The sequence below is a fragment of the Protopterus annectens genome, chromosome 11.part0, assembly GCF_019279795.1.
Source record: "Protopterus annectens isolate FY-2018-M chromosome 11.part0, PAN1.0, whole genome shotgun sequence".
Classification (NCBI taxonomy): Eukaryota; Metazoa; Chordata; order Ceratodontiformes; family Protopteridae; genus Protopterus; species Protopterus annectens.
In genome coordinates, this window is record NC_056745.1 from 2,436,390 (window position 1) to 2,456,876 (window position 20,487).

Here is a 20,487-nt window from a genome sequence, read left to right on the forward strand (position 1 = left end):
ACTCAAGAATGTCTCTGATGCCAAAGAAAGAAAATGGCTGGAGACCAGTTCTGGACATTTCTTTCGTAAACCAGTGTGTGCTGGTGCCAAAGTTAAAAATGCTTTCTCTTTACAACCAGTTATCCATTTTTCCTCATTTCTTTTTTTCTTTTCTTTTTTGAAACCTTATATTTAAAAGATGCTATTTATCACATTCCTTTCCATCCAGATGTTGGACATTTCTTAAGGTTTTATGTGCCTAGATCTCATTATCAGGTCTCTGTCATACCATTTAGGATATCCAGTACTCCAAGAGGATTCCCAGAGTGTCTAATTCCAATTATAGCCCATTGCAGGTTACAGGGCATCTACATTATTCCATATGTAGACTTGCTTATCTTTGCTGAATCTTTTTCAAAGTGTCAGAACTCTCTCACTTGGGTGAAAGATCTCCTATGCAGGCTGGGATACCAAGAGAACATTTAAGTCTTTTTGGGCTCCATCACATAGGATTGTGTTTCTGGGGTGTCTACTAGACACCCTAGTATAAGCAGCTTTTCTTCCACATGAAAAACATCTGTTTAGATCTGTTCCAGTGGTTTTCAACTTAGACTTTGATCACTCTTGGCCACTACAATTCTCATGATACCTCTGGAAAGGCTCCACATAAGAAAGATACAGTGGTATCTGAAGTCTCTTGGAGCCTAGCACCAACAAACATTACCTTTTCAGATTCCAGTTCTGGGGTTTGTGCAAAGAGAACTCTCTTAGTTGAATCTTCAAATGTCCCTGAATCTGGGTCTGCCCTCTTCCTCCAAAGCTGTCAGTCAGCACAGATGTCTCAGACTTTGCTTAGGAGCAGTGTTAAGGGGGATAAAACTGCTAGTTATCTGGGGAACAGAGACCGACACAAGCACCTAAACATAGGAGATGCTTACTCTTATCAAGGCACTCATCTCTCTCTCAATCACCAGGACCTCTTCAAGTTGTTACAGGCAACACCACAGTGAGTGGTACATAAGCAAGGGAGAACCACATCTTATCCCCATGCAGATTAGCCATGTTGGCATTGGATATAGCTTTACAGCATAGTCCTTTGTCAGAGCAAAATTGTGTGGCCCGCAAGCTGAGCAGGACAAAGGCAGACATTCATGAATGGAAAGTAGCTTGGGTGTCTTTCAAGATTTGATCTTTCTCTGTGGAGTTCCTCAAGTAGATGTTTTTGCCTTCTCTGAGCAGTCAACTGGCAAATTTCTACAACAGGTCTGCATTCAGGAAGCCCCGAAGATAGCTGCCTTTTATTTTCCTTGGACAGGAATATTCCTATAATCTTTTTTTCACCCTTTCCACTGATGTACAGGGTACATTAGAAGATTGAGAAGGAATTCCCCAGTATCATTGTGGTGACTCCCTTCTGGCCAAGGTAGCAGTGTTTTCCCCTTATTTTGGAATTGGCCAGAGGCAATTAACAGAAACTTTCTCACAGACTGGATCTACTCACACAAGAAATGGCGTGTTACACATCCCAACCTCAAACAACTTCAGCTGACTGCCCCAATGATAGTAAACCGGTGCCTAAATGATAAGACTGAGAATGTGCAGCAGGTAGTAATGGAGGCAAGAAAGCCTACTCTTGTATTAGCAATTGGAAAAGGGTTTCTATTTCATGCCAGTATCATAATCAACACACATTCAGGATTAATGTTTCTCTGGTGTGCAATATTTGTGTGAGTTACTATTTATGGCTTGTCTTATTCATCAAGGTTCATTTTTGAAAGGGGTATTGCATAAGGAAAGCTTCAAGAAAACTGGTGGCTCTTCCTTGGGATCTTAATTTTGTGTTTAAGAAGATAACACTTGCTCTATTTGAACCAGCTCGTCTGGCTTATTTAAGGTTCTTACATGGAAAACAGTTACTTTCACCTGTGTAAGAAGAGTATATGAATTGCAAGCTCCTATGTTTGCTGAACCTTATCTCATTTTCCAAAAACACCTGGTTTCCTTGAGAATTATTTTTTTATTTATGTAATTATTTAACGTTTGTTTACCAGGAAAGTCTGACTAGGACAGAGCCTGTTTTCAGTGGATTCCCTCGGAGAAATGCTCCAGATGCATGTTTTTGGAATGTGGGAGGAAATCAGAGTACCCAGAGGAAACCCACGTGAATGTAGGGAGGATATGTAGACTCCACACAGAAGGCACCCCAGTTGAGAATCGAACGGGAGAACCTCTTGCTGTGAGGTGACAATGTTAAACACTGCACCACTGCACTGCCCAAAGCTTCTATGCCTAAAGTGGTATCCAAATGAAGCTGTCCATCTCCCAATTTTCTTTCCTAAACCTAAAAATGAGGGAGAAAGGATGCTGTGTACCTTGAATGTGTATAGATAACCGTGGTATCATCTTGACAGAACTAAATCTTTTAGATCTTTGGATCAGTTGTTCATTTCTTGTTGTGAAGGTAAGAAAGGACAGCCTGTCTCAAAGCAGACTACTTTCAAATGATTGTCTAAGACTATTTGATATTCCTACCACAATAAAAACATTCCAGACAGGGTCAAGGCCCACTCTAGCAGTGCCTTGACTTTATTTATGTTTTTTTTTTTTTTTTTTTTTAGAAAGTTGCATTCTACAAATATTCTAGAAGCAGCAACTTGGTTCTCTGTGCATACCTTTACAAAGCACTATAAGCTTGATTCCTTCTCCAGGTAAGATTGTGCTCGGACCACTCTCCTGGGCTCCTGGACCCTTCTCCTTCCTCCTCCCAGTTGTTCTAAGCTATGGTATTTTAACTGTATAGCTTAGGCTGCATGCTGCTACAGCCAAGATCAATATGAAGAACATAGTGCAGTTGTGTAAATAAACTTACTATAGCAGTAGATGGTTGAATGGTCACTGCAGCAGTAGCTACTCCCTCCCCCTATGCTTTTGTAGTATGTTTTGCATTCCAGGATGTGGACATCTGTTTTTTTTTGTTGTACTAGCAATGTCCTCTCAGGGCTGAATCTCCCTCTCTCAATTGTCATGAAAGTTCTGAAGGGTTTGGTGCCCAAACCTTTCTTTTAGTCAACTCCACTCAAGCTGATTAATGGGTTTGGGTTTGTGGACAGTTCTCTGTAGCTTTGGAAACTGTCTGGTTGTTGTATCCTGTGCAGGCTATAACCCATGTAGCTTAGGGTACTGCAGCAGTGATCATTCAGACTTCTAATGTTATGGTAAGTTTACATACACAACTGTAATTTCTTGAATATAATATCTCCTTTAGGTTGTACTTCACTAGACATATCAAACAACTGCAAAGACCTCAGAGGTCCCCTAACTAAGAAGGTCACTAGTATTAATACCCCTAAACTAACAGAAAAGACTGTCCCTTTATTCAGTGTCTTATACACTCCCGAGAAGAAATTTGTGCCCTACTTTAGGTAAATATTAGTCTAGGATCTTTTATATCTCCTCAAGTACCAGTACAGCATATCTAATTATTCAGCAGCAGGTAAGTTAAACAAGGTGGAGACAGGGGGATGTTCATTACGCAACACCTTCCCTATCTCTGGAATAGACTCCTATTACAAGTTATACAGAGCGTCACATTATATTCCTTCAAATGGGAACTGTTCAAATGGTTGAGTGTTCACAAATTCACCCCTGGCTGTCTTCAAGAGAGAAGGTTCAACCTCCTGAGGGTGGGTACTAGCAAAGCATAAGTGGTCACAACACCTAATTGTTACTATCCTGTGCCCACAGTGTAGTACTGATAATCTTTTACCAATGGCTATTTGACCTAAGTCACTGGAATTTTCTTTGTTACTAAGAACCACTTCTAAAATATTTTCTCTTGTTGTTGATACTAAAATGACCCCCCCTTCTCATCCGTACTTGTTTAAACCCAGCTGAAATAGCTGCATAAATTGTCTCCTTTTCTCTGGATGCTGAGGATATCCACATGTGCCTGTTTACTTTAGGTAAATTACATTTTCCTACTGTAATCATTTATTTTATTCCAGCATTTGAATGTTTCTTTAATTGTAGAGTCATATTCTTCTCCTTCATCTCAAGAATTTTAAGACTCCACAGGGTGTCGCCTTCAGTTGTAATTTCTTACATTGCATTTCACTGCTTGTAGCACTCACATATCCATAGAGTGCATTTTGAAAAATGTATTTACATGCGATTATTAACCAGCTAGGTAAGTTGGTCCAGTGACACTTTTGAGTTAAAAAGCTGGCCGAGACATTGACTTATGCAAACTAAGAAAAACACATTATAGTATCACTGAAGATATACTAATAGTGAAGTGGAAGGGGCAGCAATAGTAGAAAAGAGAACTAACAATTGCTAAAATTCTTAACAGGAGTATCTGTTTATAAACATGTCTCTATAATTAGAATACATTAAATATCATATTTGCATTTGACTCTGCTAAGACGTAATGTGCAGTAATTATATTTCACAATTGCAATATTTGTACATTATATGCATGTGACTCCATTCCTTTATAGAAATTTAGGAGGAATCCTTCCTAATTTCATCTTTAAAGCATTTTTAAGTCTGTGTTTCTTGAAAATCAGTTTGAAACCGTGAACAACAGGAGTGTTGGTATAGGGAATATGCCGTTTACTATTTCTGATGTGCTGCATTATGAGGTATCTACAGTGTTCCATTCATTCTGTAATAATGACCTCTGATAATCTGTAATATTGTGCATTTCATTCTGTAAGTTGATAGTAAGATAGACGTTATACTTCACTGTAATGTTTTTTCTAAACATGTTCTTTATTTACTTGTTTGATATTCACAGTCTTATGCTTTAATAGCCAGTGGTTAACAAAGAGGATGTCTGCCAGTTAGAGCAGAGAAGTAAAGGTATAGGCTACTAATAAGCTGTTTCTGTACTCCAGGATGTTATTTGTGTTTCACTGTTGCAGTCATTACGTTTGGGTTATCTGCATGCAGGTAGCCCTCAGTTGGCCTTATTAACAAAATCTTGGGTCCTGCGTCGGTGCTGTCCCTTCTTCCATGATGTCAGGTCGTCAGGGGTATAAAACATGCAGCCAATGCCATTACATCAGTCTTTCTTGCCGTGCAGTGCCTGAAGCAGAAGCAGTTTGCAAGTGCCGGTCGGATGACTCCTGAAATTTTCGTTTTCGAGTTTCAGAACTGAAGTCTTCAACTAAAGCGAAGTACCCCAATGGGGAAACTTTTTCTTGCTCCTTACCGATGTCAGTAAAAGTTAATAATTGTATTACTTGTGGAAAGCAAATACCTCATAAACAGTTTCATTCGTACTGTGTTCCTTGCCTAGGCCCTGACCACGACGTACCTTGCTGTCGGTTTTGTGCTTTATTTAGTCAGAGCACTATCCATCGTCAGTATATTTTCGCCTCTAAATATTTTGGTTCTCGGTTTAATTATCCAGAAATGTCATTGGTTAGTCACCCGACTACCGGGATTCTGAAAAAACGCAAAGATAAAGACAGAGACAGGCCGCTGAGGTCCAAAACTGCCGACGATGATTCTCCTAAGCCAGTCACCAGTTCGCCGGTACTCAGTGAGGCGCTTTTGCAGCCCCTTATACCCGCTACTTCTCATGCGCAGGCCTCTACTGAGACCCATTCGGAGTCCGGTATGCCTCGAGATGCTTCAACTATGGAACCCGTGGATGTCTATACCATGGATGGGTCCGGAGCCGCTATACAGGCACCGGCTTCTGAGGGTGTATTCAGGCCTATGGACATATTAAACCGATGCCTCCTTCTTTACTTAGGCCTAAATCTCGAACCATGCCTAAAAAAACGACACCCAGACCACATGCTCAGGCCTCTATGCCTAAAAAACAAATAAGAATGGCTGAAGATCTAATAACTCTAATCAGGGGTAGCCAACCCCCCCCCCCCCCCCAAGAGGCCTAGGACTGAAGTTGATTATGAATCTTCTGATCAGGATTTTTTTTTTTCTGATTCTTCTGATGATCTGGAATTTGCCCTTATCTACTTATGAAGATTCTGATGCAGAGGACTCCATTCCCTCTGCTTCCCCTCCTGAGGATTTTTCTTTTGGGGGAAACCTTACATACTCTAAGGGGGCATTTCCACTGGGAAAGCCAGGATTTTTCTAATTCGAAAAAGAGGCATAGGGATTTCCTTCTCCTTCCTCAGCATAGGCCTTTAGCTATTCCTCCTGTACTAGACATTGTTATTGATGCTTTTTCGGAATCTAGTTTGGCCCCTGATTCCTTGCCTCCTGCTCCCCGAAAACCTGACAGATACTACAGGGTCCCTGAGACTCACAAGTTCCTTTTTAAAAATCCTATTGCAGATCCAGAGACTATTTCACAGGGGCCCAAGGGCATTAAGGCTTCTACTGCTAAAAATCCTACCCCTTCTGATAGAGACTCCAGGACGCTGGATAGATGGGGTAAGAAGGTTTGCACTTCTGCAACCTTGGCCATTAGGGCTTTAAACTGCCAGTTTCATATGTTAAAGTATCAGCAACATGTTATTGGACTGCTGAAACAGAAAATGATGTTGATTCCTGACTGTGTGTAAAATAGAGAATTGCAGGATTTAATGCATTCTGCTGAACAAGTTGGAAAACATATTTTGCAGTGTTGTTTTGATTCATTACAGGCCTCTTGCTGGGCTGCTGTTACTGGGTCTGTGCTCAGAAGGCATGCTTGGCTTAAGGAGCAGTCTTTGCCTGATCATGTTAAAGCTAAATTGTTGGATGCTTCCTTAAATCAGGACCACCTGTTTAGCAACAAGGCTGAGAAAGTTCTTAAAAAGATGGAAGATAAAGTTAAATCTATGCAAACTGTTAAAGATTTCTTACAAGTTCAGCCTCCTAGATTTAGCAGGCACTGGCCCTCTAAGAATTGGTCCTTTCCAGACCCTTCTAGCTCTTTTCAAGCCAAACCCAGACACAGCCAAAACCCCAGGTTTCAGTCCCAGGGGACACACAGGAATAAGCAGTGGGGAGCCTCCACTTCCAAATCTGGGAGTAATAAGACTCCCCCTATGATAAACTGTCTCAATGACTTCCTTTTAAAATTTCCAAGCACTTATCAACTGACTGCCCCTTTGGGGGGAAGGATTGCTCTTCATGCAAAGAATTGGGAACTCATTACCCAGGACAAATGGGTTTTAAATGCATTGTAATAAAAAAGACAAAACATCGAGAAAAAACACCTTTATGAGATAGCAAAGCTTTCGGGTTACTACCCTTCTTCAGTACTAATACAACAATTCAATAAAACAATCAAATTTAAATAGGAGTCAAAGCAATCACATGACATGCAGCCCCCAAAAATCGTGTGACCTACACGCAAAATACATATATAAAAAATACGTACATAAAATATTAAATAAAAATAAATGTATCCTTAATATAAAACATAAAATAGAACCAAAGCCTTTGTAGTTTATATATAAATATACAAGTATATACCTAACAACATAACCTAGTTTGTTGTAACTTAACAAGAACCGGTTTTAAAGTGACTGCAGAGTTCAGGCCTGGAGGACGGTCAGCTGCTAACCTTAATATCCATTCATACTCTTTAATTTCCAATAAATTATTGGTGTCTCCACCCCTAATTGATGTATATAAAATATCTATGACCCTAAATTTAAATCTATGATCAGGACCATGTATATTTATGTGTTTATACAGAGCATTCTTATCATTTGTCCTTCTAATCTCAGATTTATGCTCAATAATACGTTCTTTTAACTTTCTGGTTGTTTTCCCCACATAAAAGGAAGAGCATGCAGTGCAGGTTGCTAGATAAACCACATTGCTACTAACACAAGTAGCTGATAAATTAAACTTATAAACTTTATTAGTTGTTGGGTAGATAAATGTATCACTAGTACTGTTCACATTATCGATGCAGCATGTACAACCCATACAACTGAAAGTACCACGCTTAAGGGAAAATTAATGGTTACAACCTCCATTAAAATCCTTATAACATAATTTACTCTTTAGTGTTCTCATATTCCTATATGAAAAATAAGGTCTGTGATCTAAAACAGCCCTAATTTCTGCAGATGCCATCAGGACGACCCAGTTTTTCTCAATAATACATTTGACTAAATGTGTCCTAACATTATAGGTAGTAACATACCTAATTTTACTAACCTTTGATATGTCCTTATTCAAATCAGGTACAGGTTCATCTGATGACAAAAAAATAGTCTAAGCCTTGTACATCTATCAGTCATAATATTAGCTTTCACATCTAGAAATAACTTAGGGTCATATCCACTACTCAAAAAAATCATTCATCATTTCATCAAGCTGTAAAAGAAAACATGAATCATCAGTATTCAATCTACTGGTCCTACTGAATTGCACTGTTACTATTCCCTTAAAAACATGGGGAGCATGCATACTAGTGTTATGTATGTATCTACCAGCATAAAGTTCCTTTTTGTAGACACTAGTACAAAGCAGACCATCATTTAATTCAACTTTAAGATCTAAAAAAGTCACACAACTATCTGAGAAATCCATCTTAAGCCTCAAAAAACCTGTAGTAGTATTCAGGTACTCTATATAGTCAGCTAATTGGGAAGACGACCCTTTCCAAATTAAAAAAATAGTTGTCTACGAAACGTTGATAAAAACATATATTGTTGTTTAAGGGATTAGCATTACTGCAAATATACATCCTTTCCCACTGATGTAAAACTAAATTAGCATAAGTATTAGTTACTGATGTGCCCATGGCTACACCAGTAAGCTGCAAGTACAGTTGTCTATCAAACAAAAAAATGTTATTAGTTAAGACTATGTCTAACAAAGAACAAATATTCTCTATATGTCTCGCTGATAAAGAAGCCTGTGCAGTCAAAAAATCTCTGATAGATTCAATACCATAATCATTCGGTATAACTGTAAATAATGATGAAATATCCAAAGTTACAAAGAAAAAATCCCCTTTACATAAAACATCAGTGTTCAAACTATTAAACCAATGTCTATAATGAAATCTGTAAGTATATTGTCCCAGGGATACAGATTTCACACGTTGCCAACACCAAGCGGGTGGCCGGATCTACCCCCCAAATCAGTGGGCAGAGGCCCAAAAACAAATACTTTCTCTCTTAAGCATGGGGGCTATTCAACTGGTACCAGAGAGGAAAAGGGACAAGGTTTCTACTCGAGACTTTTCCTGGTACCCAGAAAAGACAATTCATGGCGCCCAATCCTGGACCTGTCTACTCTAAACATCTTTTAGGAGATTCAAAAATTCAAGATGCTGACTCTTCAACAATTACTTCCTATGCTAGGCAAAGATGCCTGGTTGGCAACACTAGATTTAAAAGAAGCATACCTGCACATCTGAATCAGGAAATCTTGCAAAAGATACCTATGCTTCAAAGCATGCTGCATGCACTATCAGTTCTCGGCGCTGCCCTTTGGCTTATCTACTGCACCCAGGGTATTCACGAAGTGCCTAGCTCCACTTATTGCATTTTGCAGGCAAAGAAATATTCAAATATACCCATACCTGGACGATTGTCTAATTCAGGCAGAAAGCCAAGACACACTTTTGAATCATCTGGCCTTTGTTCAAAGGGTTCTAACTTGTCTGGGGTACACCATAAATGAAAAGAAATCACACCTGGTACTCTGTCAACAAATTATATTCCTGGGAGCAAGCTTGAATACAACTTCCCAGATGGCTTACCTCATGCCAGAGAAACAAATTCATTTGACAACCTACTTTAAACAAGTGGCCACAAAAACCCTGCTATCTGCAAGACAAATACCGCAAGCCTTGGGGTTCATGGCCTCCTGCATTCTTCTAATTCCATATGCAAGACTGCATATGAGGAAACTACAGTGGTATCTAAAAAGCCTATAGTGTCAACATTCTCAGGATCTAGAAGCAATGATTCCTATCTTACCTTGCCTATGCCTAGAGTTCCTTTGGTGGGAAGAGGCCTGCCACCAAAACAAGGGACTACCTTTCACACCACCCCCTGCCACCCAAACCCTAACAACAGACTCATCAGACTATGCATGGGGGGCTCACCTGGCAGGGAAGTGCATTCAGGGCAAATGGAACCCAAGTCAAATGCACCTCCATGTCAGTCAAAGTCAGTCAGCAACCAACGCAGGACCCAAGACTTTGTTAATCAGGGTGACTGAGGGCTACCTGCAAGCAGATAACCCAAATGTAATGGCTGCAACAGTTAATACACTCGAACATCTACATTTATGATAAGTGTACACAACTGTACTTTTTGATTCCTTCAGCCTTTATTTGCCTAGTGACAATGCAGATCACTTAATCAAACAGTGATTTTGTGTCACCCCTGAAAAGGGACAATTGTGTCTAGCGGGCTTACCTGATTAACAAATAAAAATGTCAAAGTAGAAGCTCTGACAGGTCCACTGAATAGGAAAGGTAGGACTGCTTGCATGTATCTGAAGTCAGTATAACTTTATTTATGTAGCTTTGTTTTTGGGGACCACTGCTTTTCATTCATAAATATTGTGTCCTATTTCTTTTAAAGCATAACACCTGTAAGGTCAGCTGTAATGTGAAATTACTAACATTTGAGGAGTGCTGCTACACTCTTTGCCTGCCTCTGTCAGGAAAGATTTGTAGCTTTAAATGGGTAAAATGCTTCAGGGTTTCTAGGTATAAGTGATACGCATTTCCTTCATATGGCTTCCTTACGGTATTTCCTGTTAATCTATGACTAAACTATATTTTTAACTAAACTTCTGTTATATGCAGACTGTATTTTTTCCTTGACTCCTAGGACAATGGGAACTCAATAATTGCATTTGTTAATACTTTGATCTTCCCATTGTCACTTATTCAGAATTTGTTTACATTTTTGCCTCCATGGATGGATAGTTTGGGATTACTTGAATTTTCCCTATCCGAGGCGATCATAGCTTGGAAATCTGCTGAGAATTTTCTTGGAGCTAGCTGTAGGATGTATGTTTTTGTTTTGTTTAGTCATCCCATTACTGCTTGAAGGTGCTGTGGTTGTGATTTGTGTGGAGCTGTATGAGGCTCATTAAGATTAGAGAGGATTGATGAAGTTGGTGCATGGTTCGGCTTGGACTGGTGAGGCATTAAACCAACTGTATTAGGAAGTGAAGGTTTGAGGAAGAACTGTGCAACTGTGGTGAATTGGGCTGTTGGCATTTAGAAAATTTTGTGGATAGCAACATTTTTGAACAGACTCGGTGTTTATGTGCAGGTGGGGATGTGGTAGCTGGATGTTATTTTAGATTATCCACTAAATATTTTTTTTATTATTTCAAATAAGATGTCTTAAACATTACATGAAATAAAGATAAATAACATATTTACAATTCTAAAACATTACTAACTTCAAACCATTATATAACTATTTACATTGGTGTCTATGCAAATAACATTGAAATTCTATATTATATAAAGTTAGAAACATAAGATGATATATCTTCTTCGATCTTTTCAAGTATTTCCAGTACTTTCATCCAAGAGTAATAGTAAGAAATAGATCTTTTAGTTCTGTTCTTCACTGTTAATATTTCCATGTGAGCAACTGTTGTTGTTAAAGTCTCAAATTCCTTGAACGTAGGCGAAGCCTCATTTTTCCAGTGTATAGTTATGATTTTACGTGAAATTGCCAATAGTGACCATAGGATTTTAGTGTCTTTTTTTGGTACACAGTTTGGAATAGGAGAGTTGAATGAAATTAAAGACTTTGTTAATTGAAAGTTATCATTATAAACAGTCTGAAAAAAATAGTTAGTGGATTTCCAGTACATATTGAGACATATACATTCATAAACAACATGCTGCCAATCTGCTTTTATCTTGGTATGGCATCTCCAGCATTGATCTTCAATAGAATACATTTTGGCTAACCTATGTGGTGTATAGAAACTTCTGTGTAGATATCTCCAAGTGAATAATTGCCAGTATTTTGATAATGTAGAAAATTTGGAAGATTTTAGAATATTACTTTTTTCTTCTTCAACTGGAGGATGATTGTTTATTAAAGTATAATAATCCCAGTATGATTTTTCATGATAGTTTTTTGTTTTTTTAACAATTTTATAGATATTAGACAAATAACCTGTACCCTGATAAGGCTGTTTTGTGATAAGAATAAGGTATTTAATGAGTTTTGGAGCTTCATGTCTAACTGAAGGTTGCATTTGTTCTATTTTATTTATAAGAAAATGCCTTAGATTTTGTAAAAACAGCCAATTGTCTTTATTTATATTATAATTATAAATTATCTGTTCCTTTGTTAGAATTTTCCCTTTCTCTATAAGTTGATGCCAAAAGAGTAATGTTTCTTCTTTAAGTATATTTATTTTAGATATTTGGAATGTATCTAGAATATTTGGTGTAAAAGCTATAGGGAAAATAAGAAAAATCCAAGAATTAATATTTGGTATTTTGTTTATATATGTTTTGAACACTGAAAGTGTAGAGCTTACATAGTTTGATGGCAGTTTATTAATATTATTCCTTTTCCCTAAAAAAATAATCTTTTAACATCCATACAAGGGGTGATGGTATTACTGTTAAGTTGTCTTGTATGTGATTATAATTGATTTCTATGTAAATCTGCTCATGGGCTTGTTTCCATATAGGTGTGTATGAATTATTTAACCATAGTGTTATGTTTTTAATAACAGATGAGGTAATATATAAATCAATATTCGGTAAATTAATTCCACCATCTTCCCAATCTGGAAAATGTTTATTTAAGGCTATACGGGGTTTATTTGGAAACCATAGAAAATTTAAAATTAGTTTATTGTATCTTTGAATAATATATTTGGGAGGTGGCAATGAAAAATTTTGTATTAAGTATAATATTTTGGAAAATATGATTATTTTAATAAGATATAATCTGTCTGCTGTTGAAAAGATATATTTATTCCAGTAACCAATTGTTTGTTCTATTTTGTCTAGTATTTTATTATAGTTAAATATTAGAGAATCTGTTAATTCATTGAGTAGATTTATTCCCAGATATAATAATTTACTTTCTGTTACTATATATTTGGAAATTCTTTTTGTTTATATTATTATTTTTTTTTTTACAATTACAGGGCATAATTTTAGTTTTGTTTTCATTAAATTTTAAGCCTGAAATATTTTTAAATTTATTCATGGAGTTAAATAGAGCATTCAAAGACTCATTTGCATCTGAGAGAGTTAATAGTATGTCATCAGCAAAGAGTTGGATTTTAAGGTTTAACATTTTATTAATACAAATGCCCTTTATGTTATTGTTTGATCTGATTTGATTTGCAAAGGGTTCTATGAGTAATGCAAATAACAATGGTGATAAAGAGCAACCTTGTTTAGTTCCCTTTTTGATTGTTATAGGGCCTGATCTATATGATCCCAGTTTAACATATGCAGTAGATTTTTCATATAGTATTTGGATAAGATTATTAAAATTAGAAGGAACATTATATTCTTTTAAATTAGTGAAAGAAAGTTCCAGTTAACCGAATCAAAAGCTTTATTAATATCTAATGAGATTACATTTAAATTTAGGACTTTATGTTTGCTATCATCTATTAATGTTAGTATTCTTTTAATATTATCTGAAGTATTTCTTCCTTTAATAAAACCTGTTTGATCTTTGTGAATTAAGAAAGGAAGAAAGTGTTTGATCCTATCTGCGTATATAGCCATAAACATCTTGTAGTCTATATTGAGTAATGATATTGGCCTATATGAGGAACACTGTTTCTCATCTTTATCTGGTTTGATAATTGGGGATATCAATGAATATTTCCAAGAGGGTGGTATATTCAAATCTTCATTGGCTATATCATATACTTTTAATAATAAAGATATGGCTTGATTGGGTATTAATTTATACATTTCTGGTAGCATATTGTCTGGGCCAGGTGCTTTATTTGTCTTGAGCTTTTTAATTTGTGATTTTAATTCTGTCATATTGATTGGTTTGTTTATAATGTCTATTTGTTCTTGTGTTAATTTAATATGAATATTGTTTTCTAAGTATTTTTTTATGTCTTTAGTAGGTGCATCTTGAGTATTTATGGAATTATCAATGTTAAGGAGTCTGAATGCTTCTAAAATATCATTTAGTTCCGTAACTCTTTTGTTAGTATTGGGAATAAATATTTATTTTATTTGCTTAGATTTAATTATTTTTTTTTGTTCTATTAGTTAAGTATCTCAGGTGTGCTGAATTAGTAGAGTATGAGTTTATTTTTATCTTTTCTAAGTTAATCATAATCTTATGGTGTAGCAATTCTGTATACTTCTTATTGATTTGTGTAAGTTCTTGAACTTGAGTAGCATTAACCTTTTGTATTTCCAGTTTCAATTTATCTGCTTTGTTTTGTAAGTCTAGCATATCTTTATTCCACAACTTCCTTTTATTTATGTACCAGGATAATATCTTCCCATATGTAACTGATTTTAATGAATCCCAGACATATATTTCTGAAATATCTTCTGTGTAATTTATTTCTAGAAAGTTTTTGATTGTTTCTTCATAAAATTCTTTGAAATCTGTCAATTTTGTGATATAGGAAGGTATCCTAGTAATGGGATTTGAATAAAATGGTGTAAGCTCTATCTCAAAGACTATGGCATTATGATCAGATAAAGGACAATTTATGATTTTGACTTTGTCAGTTTTGTTATTAGGTCATTGGCAACATATATTCTATCAATTCTAGAGTTAGTTTTATAGGTTCATAGGTTCATACTAGGCTATCTGCCCGAGGGCATTTACAAGCCTAGCCCATAGTTTTGTGGCTTACGCCACCCCTTTAGTATGGGGAACTATACCCATTATTTTGCTGTGCCTCTGTCGAGCAGTGACACTGAGGTAATCCCTGGGGTATATCTGCGATCTCCCATCCATTGGTCAAGATTTCTCTTGAACAAGGCCAGCGAGGTGCTCCGCCTCGCATATACCGGGATTTTATTCCACAGCATAGGGAGTCTTTGGGTGATGAATCTATCCCTCCAGCACGTCCTATTAATAGCCGTGTCGAGGTTTAAGTCTCCCGCCCTTGTGGCTCTGACAGATCTAGATTTTTTGAGGTGAAGCATATTCATCAAATCTGGGTTTGACATGGCCTTGTATGTTAGGCAAAGGTCACCTCTGAGCAAGCGGTGGCGACTGAATAGAGCTGGAGTTCTTTCAGTCGGGCAGCATAGGACAGATGTTTGAGACCCTTTATCCTTTTGGTGAGGAACTTTTGTGGCCTCTCCAGCTGCTGCAAGTGTCGGGTCAGATACATTCCGAATGGGGCATTGTACTCAATCATTGGTCTGATGAGTGATGAGTATAGGGGAGACTATGACCTCCCTTGATCTAGATGAGAATCCCTTCATGATAAGGTGGGCAATGTAGAAGGTCTTCCTAACTACTTTAGCTACATGGGTGTCTAATGACAGACTACTATCAAACTGGGTCCCCAGGTCCCTGATAACTTCTTCTGTGCTCAGTGGATTTCCACCTATTTGGTAGCTAGGGGTAACCTTGTTTTTCCCGAAGGGTATGACTATGCATTTTTTGGCATTTAACTTTAGGCCATGGCTCTGGCACCAGTTATCCGTTTCTGTGAGACCCTTCTGAAGGATATCTGTGTCAGATGTGTTTTCTACTATGGCGCCCAGTTTGCAGTCATCTGCAAGTGCGTGCATTTTGAGATTTAGACTTCTGACATTGAGCAGCATTACCCTTAGTTTTTTTCCTTTTTTGTGTTCTAGGGTGGTAGGTTTAGAATTTGAGCCTTGCCTAAAAAAGGCACTATGGGGTTGGCAAGAGCCTTTGCCAATATCCGGAATCCCAGGGGTGACAGGTGCAAGCCGTCCCTTGCGAAGCAGCGTGGCTTGTCCAGCATGTCATCCCAGGCAGACAGACATTGGATCCCCTTTGAATGACACCAGAGTTTAAGCCAATTGTTAAAGCTGATCATCTTATCTCTGTATTGTGGCATCATTCTTGGTGAAGGTAGGATACTGCTCAAGGTCAGGGTCATACCTGCCTGGGCTACATAATCAGAGAGCTCCTCAATGTCTCTTTTCATGTAGTCCAAGGAGTGCGTCTCAGGTCGTTTACACCAGCGTGGACAATGACTGAATCGTATTTGTACCTGCTGTTGAGAGACCTGAGTGCTTGCGTTATGTGGCGGATTCTAGCGCCCGACAGGCAGATTACTTTGACCTTCTCCTTACTCAGTCTGGTGGCGGGACGTCAGTGTGTCTGACTATGGAGTCACCAATGACTAGTGTGTCTGGCATTGTGTTTGGCCTTAAGGGCTGTGACTGTTTGACACTCTGACTGTGAGGTCTATGTGTTGCAGGTGTTGTGTTCTGAGGTGGTGGTTGTTTGGGTGTCTGCTTTGGTGGCCTCTGCTGTTTTGGTAGATTTTTGATCAGAGCCGAGTATGTCTTTGTGTGTTTATGTGTATGATTTGAGGTTGTGATGGTACTATGTGAGACTGGGTCTATAGTGTGTGTGGTAACCTTCTCCTCCTGACTGGTCTTGCCAGTCCTCTGTTGAGAGAGCTCAGCCTCCAGTTTGGCCATATAGTTGCATCTCTTGCATGTATTTGTGTTTTGTGGGAGGAGGAGAGGGTTGTCTGTGTACATGAGGCAATTGTAACATTGCCTCAATATTCCCAGGTTCACCAGCTGAGCAGGAGAGGACACTAGCAACTGATCCCTCAACATGCTAGAAGGACTAGACAAAAAAACTTTAAAAGAGATTCCGGGGGACGTGGGTGACCGAGAAATGGGGGTTTGCCTTTTTGGAGTGCCGTATCAAGGTAATAAGTACTGTAGGAGCAAGTGCTAGGTTTAACAGATTGTTGTCTCTATGAGAATAAAATGTGAAGATTAGTGAGTCTGGTTCCGCAAATTCATTTATATCTTTTAAATACAATGTATCTATAAATTTTGATAGTGCTTTAGAGATAGGTTGTTTTCTTCTTTTGGATTTAGAATCTGTATCTTTTTCATTGATTATACAGTTGAAGTCTCCTGCCAATATCAGGCTACCCTTAGTTAAATGAATTATCTCTTCAAAATGCTGTTTAACTGTTTTTAATCCTAGTCCTGGGATCCAGTATAGATTTACTAACGTATAGATTCTCTTATTTAACTCTATTGAAACTAGACAAAACTTACCTGATGTATCTTGATGAGTAGTAATTATTTTAGGTGTTATAGTTGAGTTGCGAAGTAGTATAGCTGCTCCTCTTTTTTTTGTTTTGTATTGAGAGTTTATTAGTACTGTGTAATTATTAATATTTAAGTTGTTTATATCTCTATCTAATAAGTGTGTCTCTTGTAAAAAAACTATTTGTGATTTATGTAAGTTTATGTACTTGAATAGGCTTCTCCTTTTATTACTATTATTTAGACCATTAACATTTATGGATAAACATTTCATTTCCTAGTTTTGAGTTTGTTTTATGTGTGAGTTTATGTAAATATTGTTTATTCTTAGTTCCATCTTGGATACAGAATTCAAAAAGTTTTTCTTGTATGATTTTTGCATGTTTCTGAGTGACACCAAAGTGATAGAATAAAAAAAAAACAAAGAACTTCCAAACTTCTAATTCTTAACCTTAAAAACCATTCCCTATCGCTATGAGGTAATATACCTCTTTGTTTGGTTAGTGAATCTAACCAAACAAACTTTCTACCCTCACAAATAATATTTGGATCAGTTTCTCTTATCTTCTTAGTTTTAAATAAAGATAATTGAATAATATATTAAGATAATCTAATCAGCTAAAATATATACATATATTCTTTACTCATCTTATTCAATAATACTTATTTCTAATCAGGTTTCAAAAAGGTACAGATATTTAGATTAAGGTAGTATCATTTCAAAATAATTTAGGGTATTAGTAAACATCATGTTAAAATCTATAACTGTATATTTCATACATCTGTTGAAAACTATTTACTGACATTACTGTATAATACAGTACCATTGTTGTGCAATTGTTTTAGACTACTCAAGTCCAAAACCAGTGTTTAAATTAATATTTGCAAAGTCGTATTGGAATAAAAACATGAATAGTTCTGAAACCACATCATATTTCATGTTTAACATAAACTGAAATGCAATACAATGTACAAGTATATTAATATTTCTTTAGTAGACATTAAATATGTTCCTCTGATTGCATTTTTCAGCTTTTCAAAGACAATTCCCATGGCTGGAGACAACAAGATCACAATTTAGACATCTCCCTTATCCAAGAGACTACTTATAATGTTGTTACTTGATTGAGTGTTTTGTTAACACTTCTATCAACTTTCAGAGGGACTTTGTATAATCAAAACTGACACAGTACAGAGGTAAAACTGCAGTGCACTTGACCACATTTTTAAAGCAAACATCTATGTATATCACATATTAACTCTTACAGCTTAGACTGACACTTAACCAGTGAGCTTATCTGCTGACAATAAGTGCTGGAGATATAATTTTGACTTACTTAACACCAGTAATTTAATCTTATGACTGAATAAAAGTATACTGGAGGACATATCAAAATAATGGAAGCTGCTAAGATTTAAACTGTTATGTATGAAAATGTTACAGGTTAAAATTCCTAACCCATTTTGCAGTAAATAGACAAAATGTATTTAAACTATGGGGTAACACCTTTATTATGTCAAAAAGGTGTTTAAGAAGCTTGTTTTTCCTCTAACATCAGAGGATAGCTATGATGATCCATGCACTGCAAGAATATTATTTTATCCTGGTAATTGCTTTATGACTGTATATAGAAATATTTAATTCAAATCATTAACTGGCATTACAACAATACTTCTCAGAAAAGTTGTTTTATAGTTAATGACTAGATAGAATGCATCATTGAGAGGATACATTTATCAAATGTCAAGTGCTTTAGTTATAATGCAAGTGTCTCCTCGAATTAATCCCCAATGAATTTACAGCTTACTAAACTTGCAGACTAATATTGGCATCTTTTCATGTAGTCATATTGGAACATGAAAATACAGGTCTGCTGATTAGGACCAATCAGGCTCTCAACTGCTAGACAATACATTTGTCTGCAGAAAGGTTTAAGAATTATAGTTGCATTGCCAAGCATTTTTGTTTACACTAACAGTAACATGATATACCCGCATACACTAGTATTGTGTCATTCTTGATAATGTAAAAAGCCAGGTAATATTATAAGAAGGGTGAAGCCACAGCCAGGTAATATAATAAGAAGAGTACAGCCACAGTCATTATTCAGATGAGCAAATGGGAACAGCATGAGCCATCTAAGGATGAATAGCTCGTTATTTTGGATTATCAATGAATACTTTCCAACTTTATTCTTTCAGTTTTTCTGTGACTTTGTGGTTTTGAGATTTTACAATCATCTTAAAATAGGTAATTTTGTTACATAATTTTTGCTGTTTGTTAACTGTACTATTGCTGTTTTATTTGTTTTGTGAAGTGGTTTGGATAGAAAGACCATAATAAACCTGGAAGTAATGCTGCTGATTTTATCGTCATAACTGTAATGACATTGTTGTGCTGCATTTCACTTTTCTTTCTGAAAGGATGTGAGGTGCAGGGTGCACCTACTGTGAGTGTTTTCAAGGTTACTGTTTTATAGTTGTGGTTTATATTTTTGAATATAATGCGACAGGCTGTTTTGTAGACATAATATAGTCGGCCTTGATAAGTAAACATGCTACTTTTAATTTAAAGGGCGCTACGGTTTTGGTGTCGCTTGTTTCTGGTTAATGGGGAGTCCCTGTTCTGTAGAATCAGTACCGTGCATCTATAATTTGGCCACAACTGCTGCTGATTTTACTAGTTTGCTCTAGCCCAGCATTAGAGCAATATGACACTGATGTTCAAGTATATAGCCCAATGATTTATCCAAAGCAGGCATTGAAAATGAGAGAGAAGGTGCATGTTTGACTTGAACTAAATAAGGAATTGCACTGAGCTCTTCTTTGTTTTATATGATTTATTCACAGGACCCACATGGAGAACTAACTGGACAGAATGTTCTTATTGTTCACTATTCATTGGAGCTGACTGCTGCCAAATATGGCCTAGAGACAGACGAGGTGAAAAAGTTGCTAGAAAGGTGTAGGGAGCAGTTGTACAGTGCAAGACAAATGAGACCACGTCCACATTTGGATAGCAAGATGCTGGCATCCTGGAATGGTGAGTGAGCTGGTCAGTGTTGTTGCCTATAGCTAAATAACACAAGAACTAGAATGCACTTGAATAATATGTTTGTCAGTTGTGTTAGGGAGCTGGAAGTTTCGATCTTGAACAAATAAGAAGTAATACATAATTCTTGGATTGTGGTTTTTAAATTTGTCTATATATACGGCACATGTCAGACCTGTGATGCAACTGTACAGTATTTAAGATGCTTGAAGGCCTTGTGTTGGCCTTTTAATAAGTTTGGTATGGGAAGTCATCCATTATAAAGCTGGCAGAAGGGGTTCTGAAGCCTTACTGGTCA

At 36.9% G+C, this 20,487-nt stretch overlaps 1 protein-coding gene across 2 annotated transcripts in view; it reads left to right on the top strand.

Annotated features, from left to right (window-relative positions):
* SPATA20 (spermatogenesis associated 20) overlaps window positions 1-20,487 on the top strand; it is a 2,234,575-nt gene that overhangs the window by 931,907 nt on the left and 1,282,181 nt on the right. For both annotated transcript variants that reach the window (XM_044087351.1, XM_044087352.1), the window contains exon 11: window positions 19,988-20,180. In XM_044087351.1, the coding sequence (XP_043943286.1) occupies window positions 19,988-20,180 (193 nt within the window). The remainder of the gene's footprint in view (window positions 1-19,987; window positions 20,181-20,487) is intronic.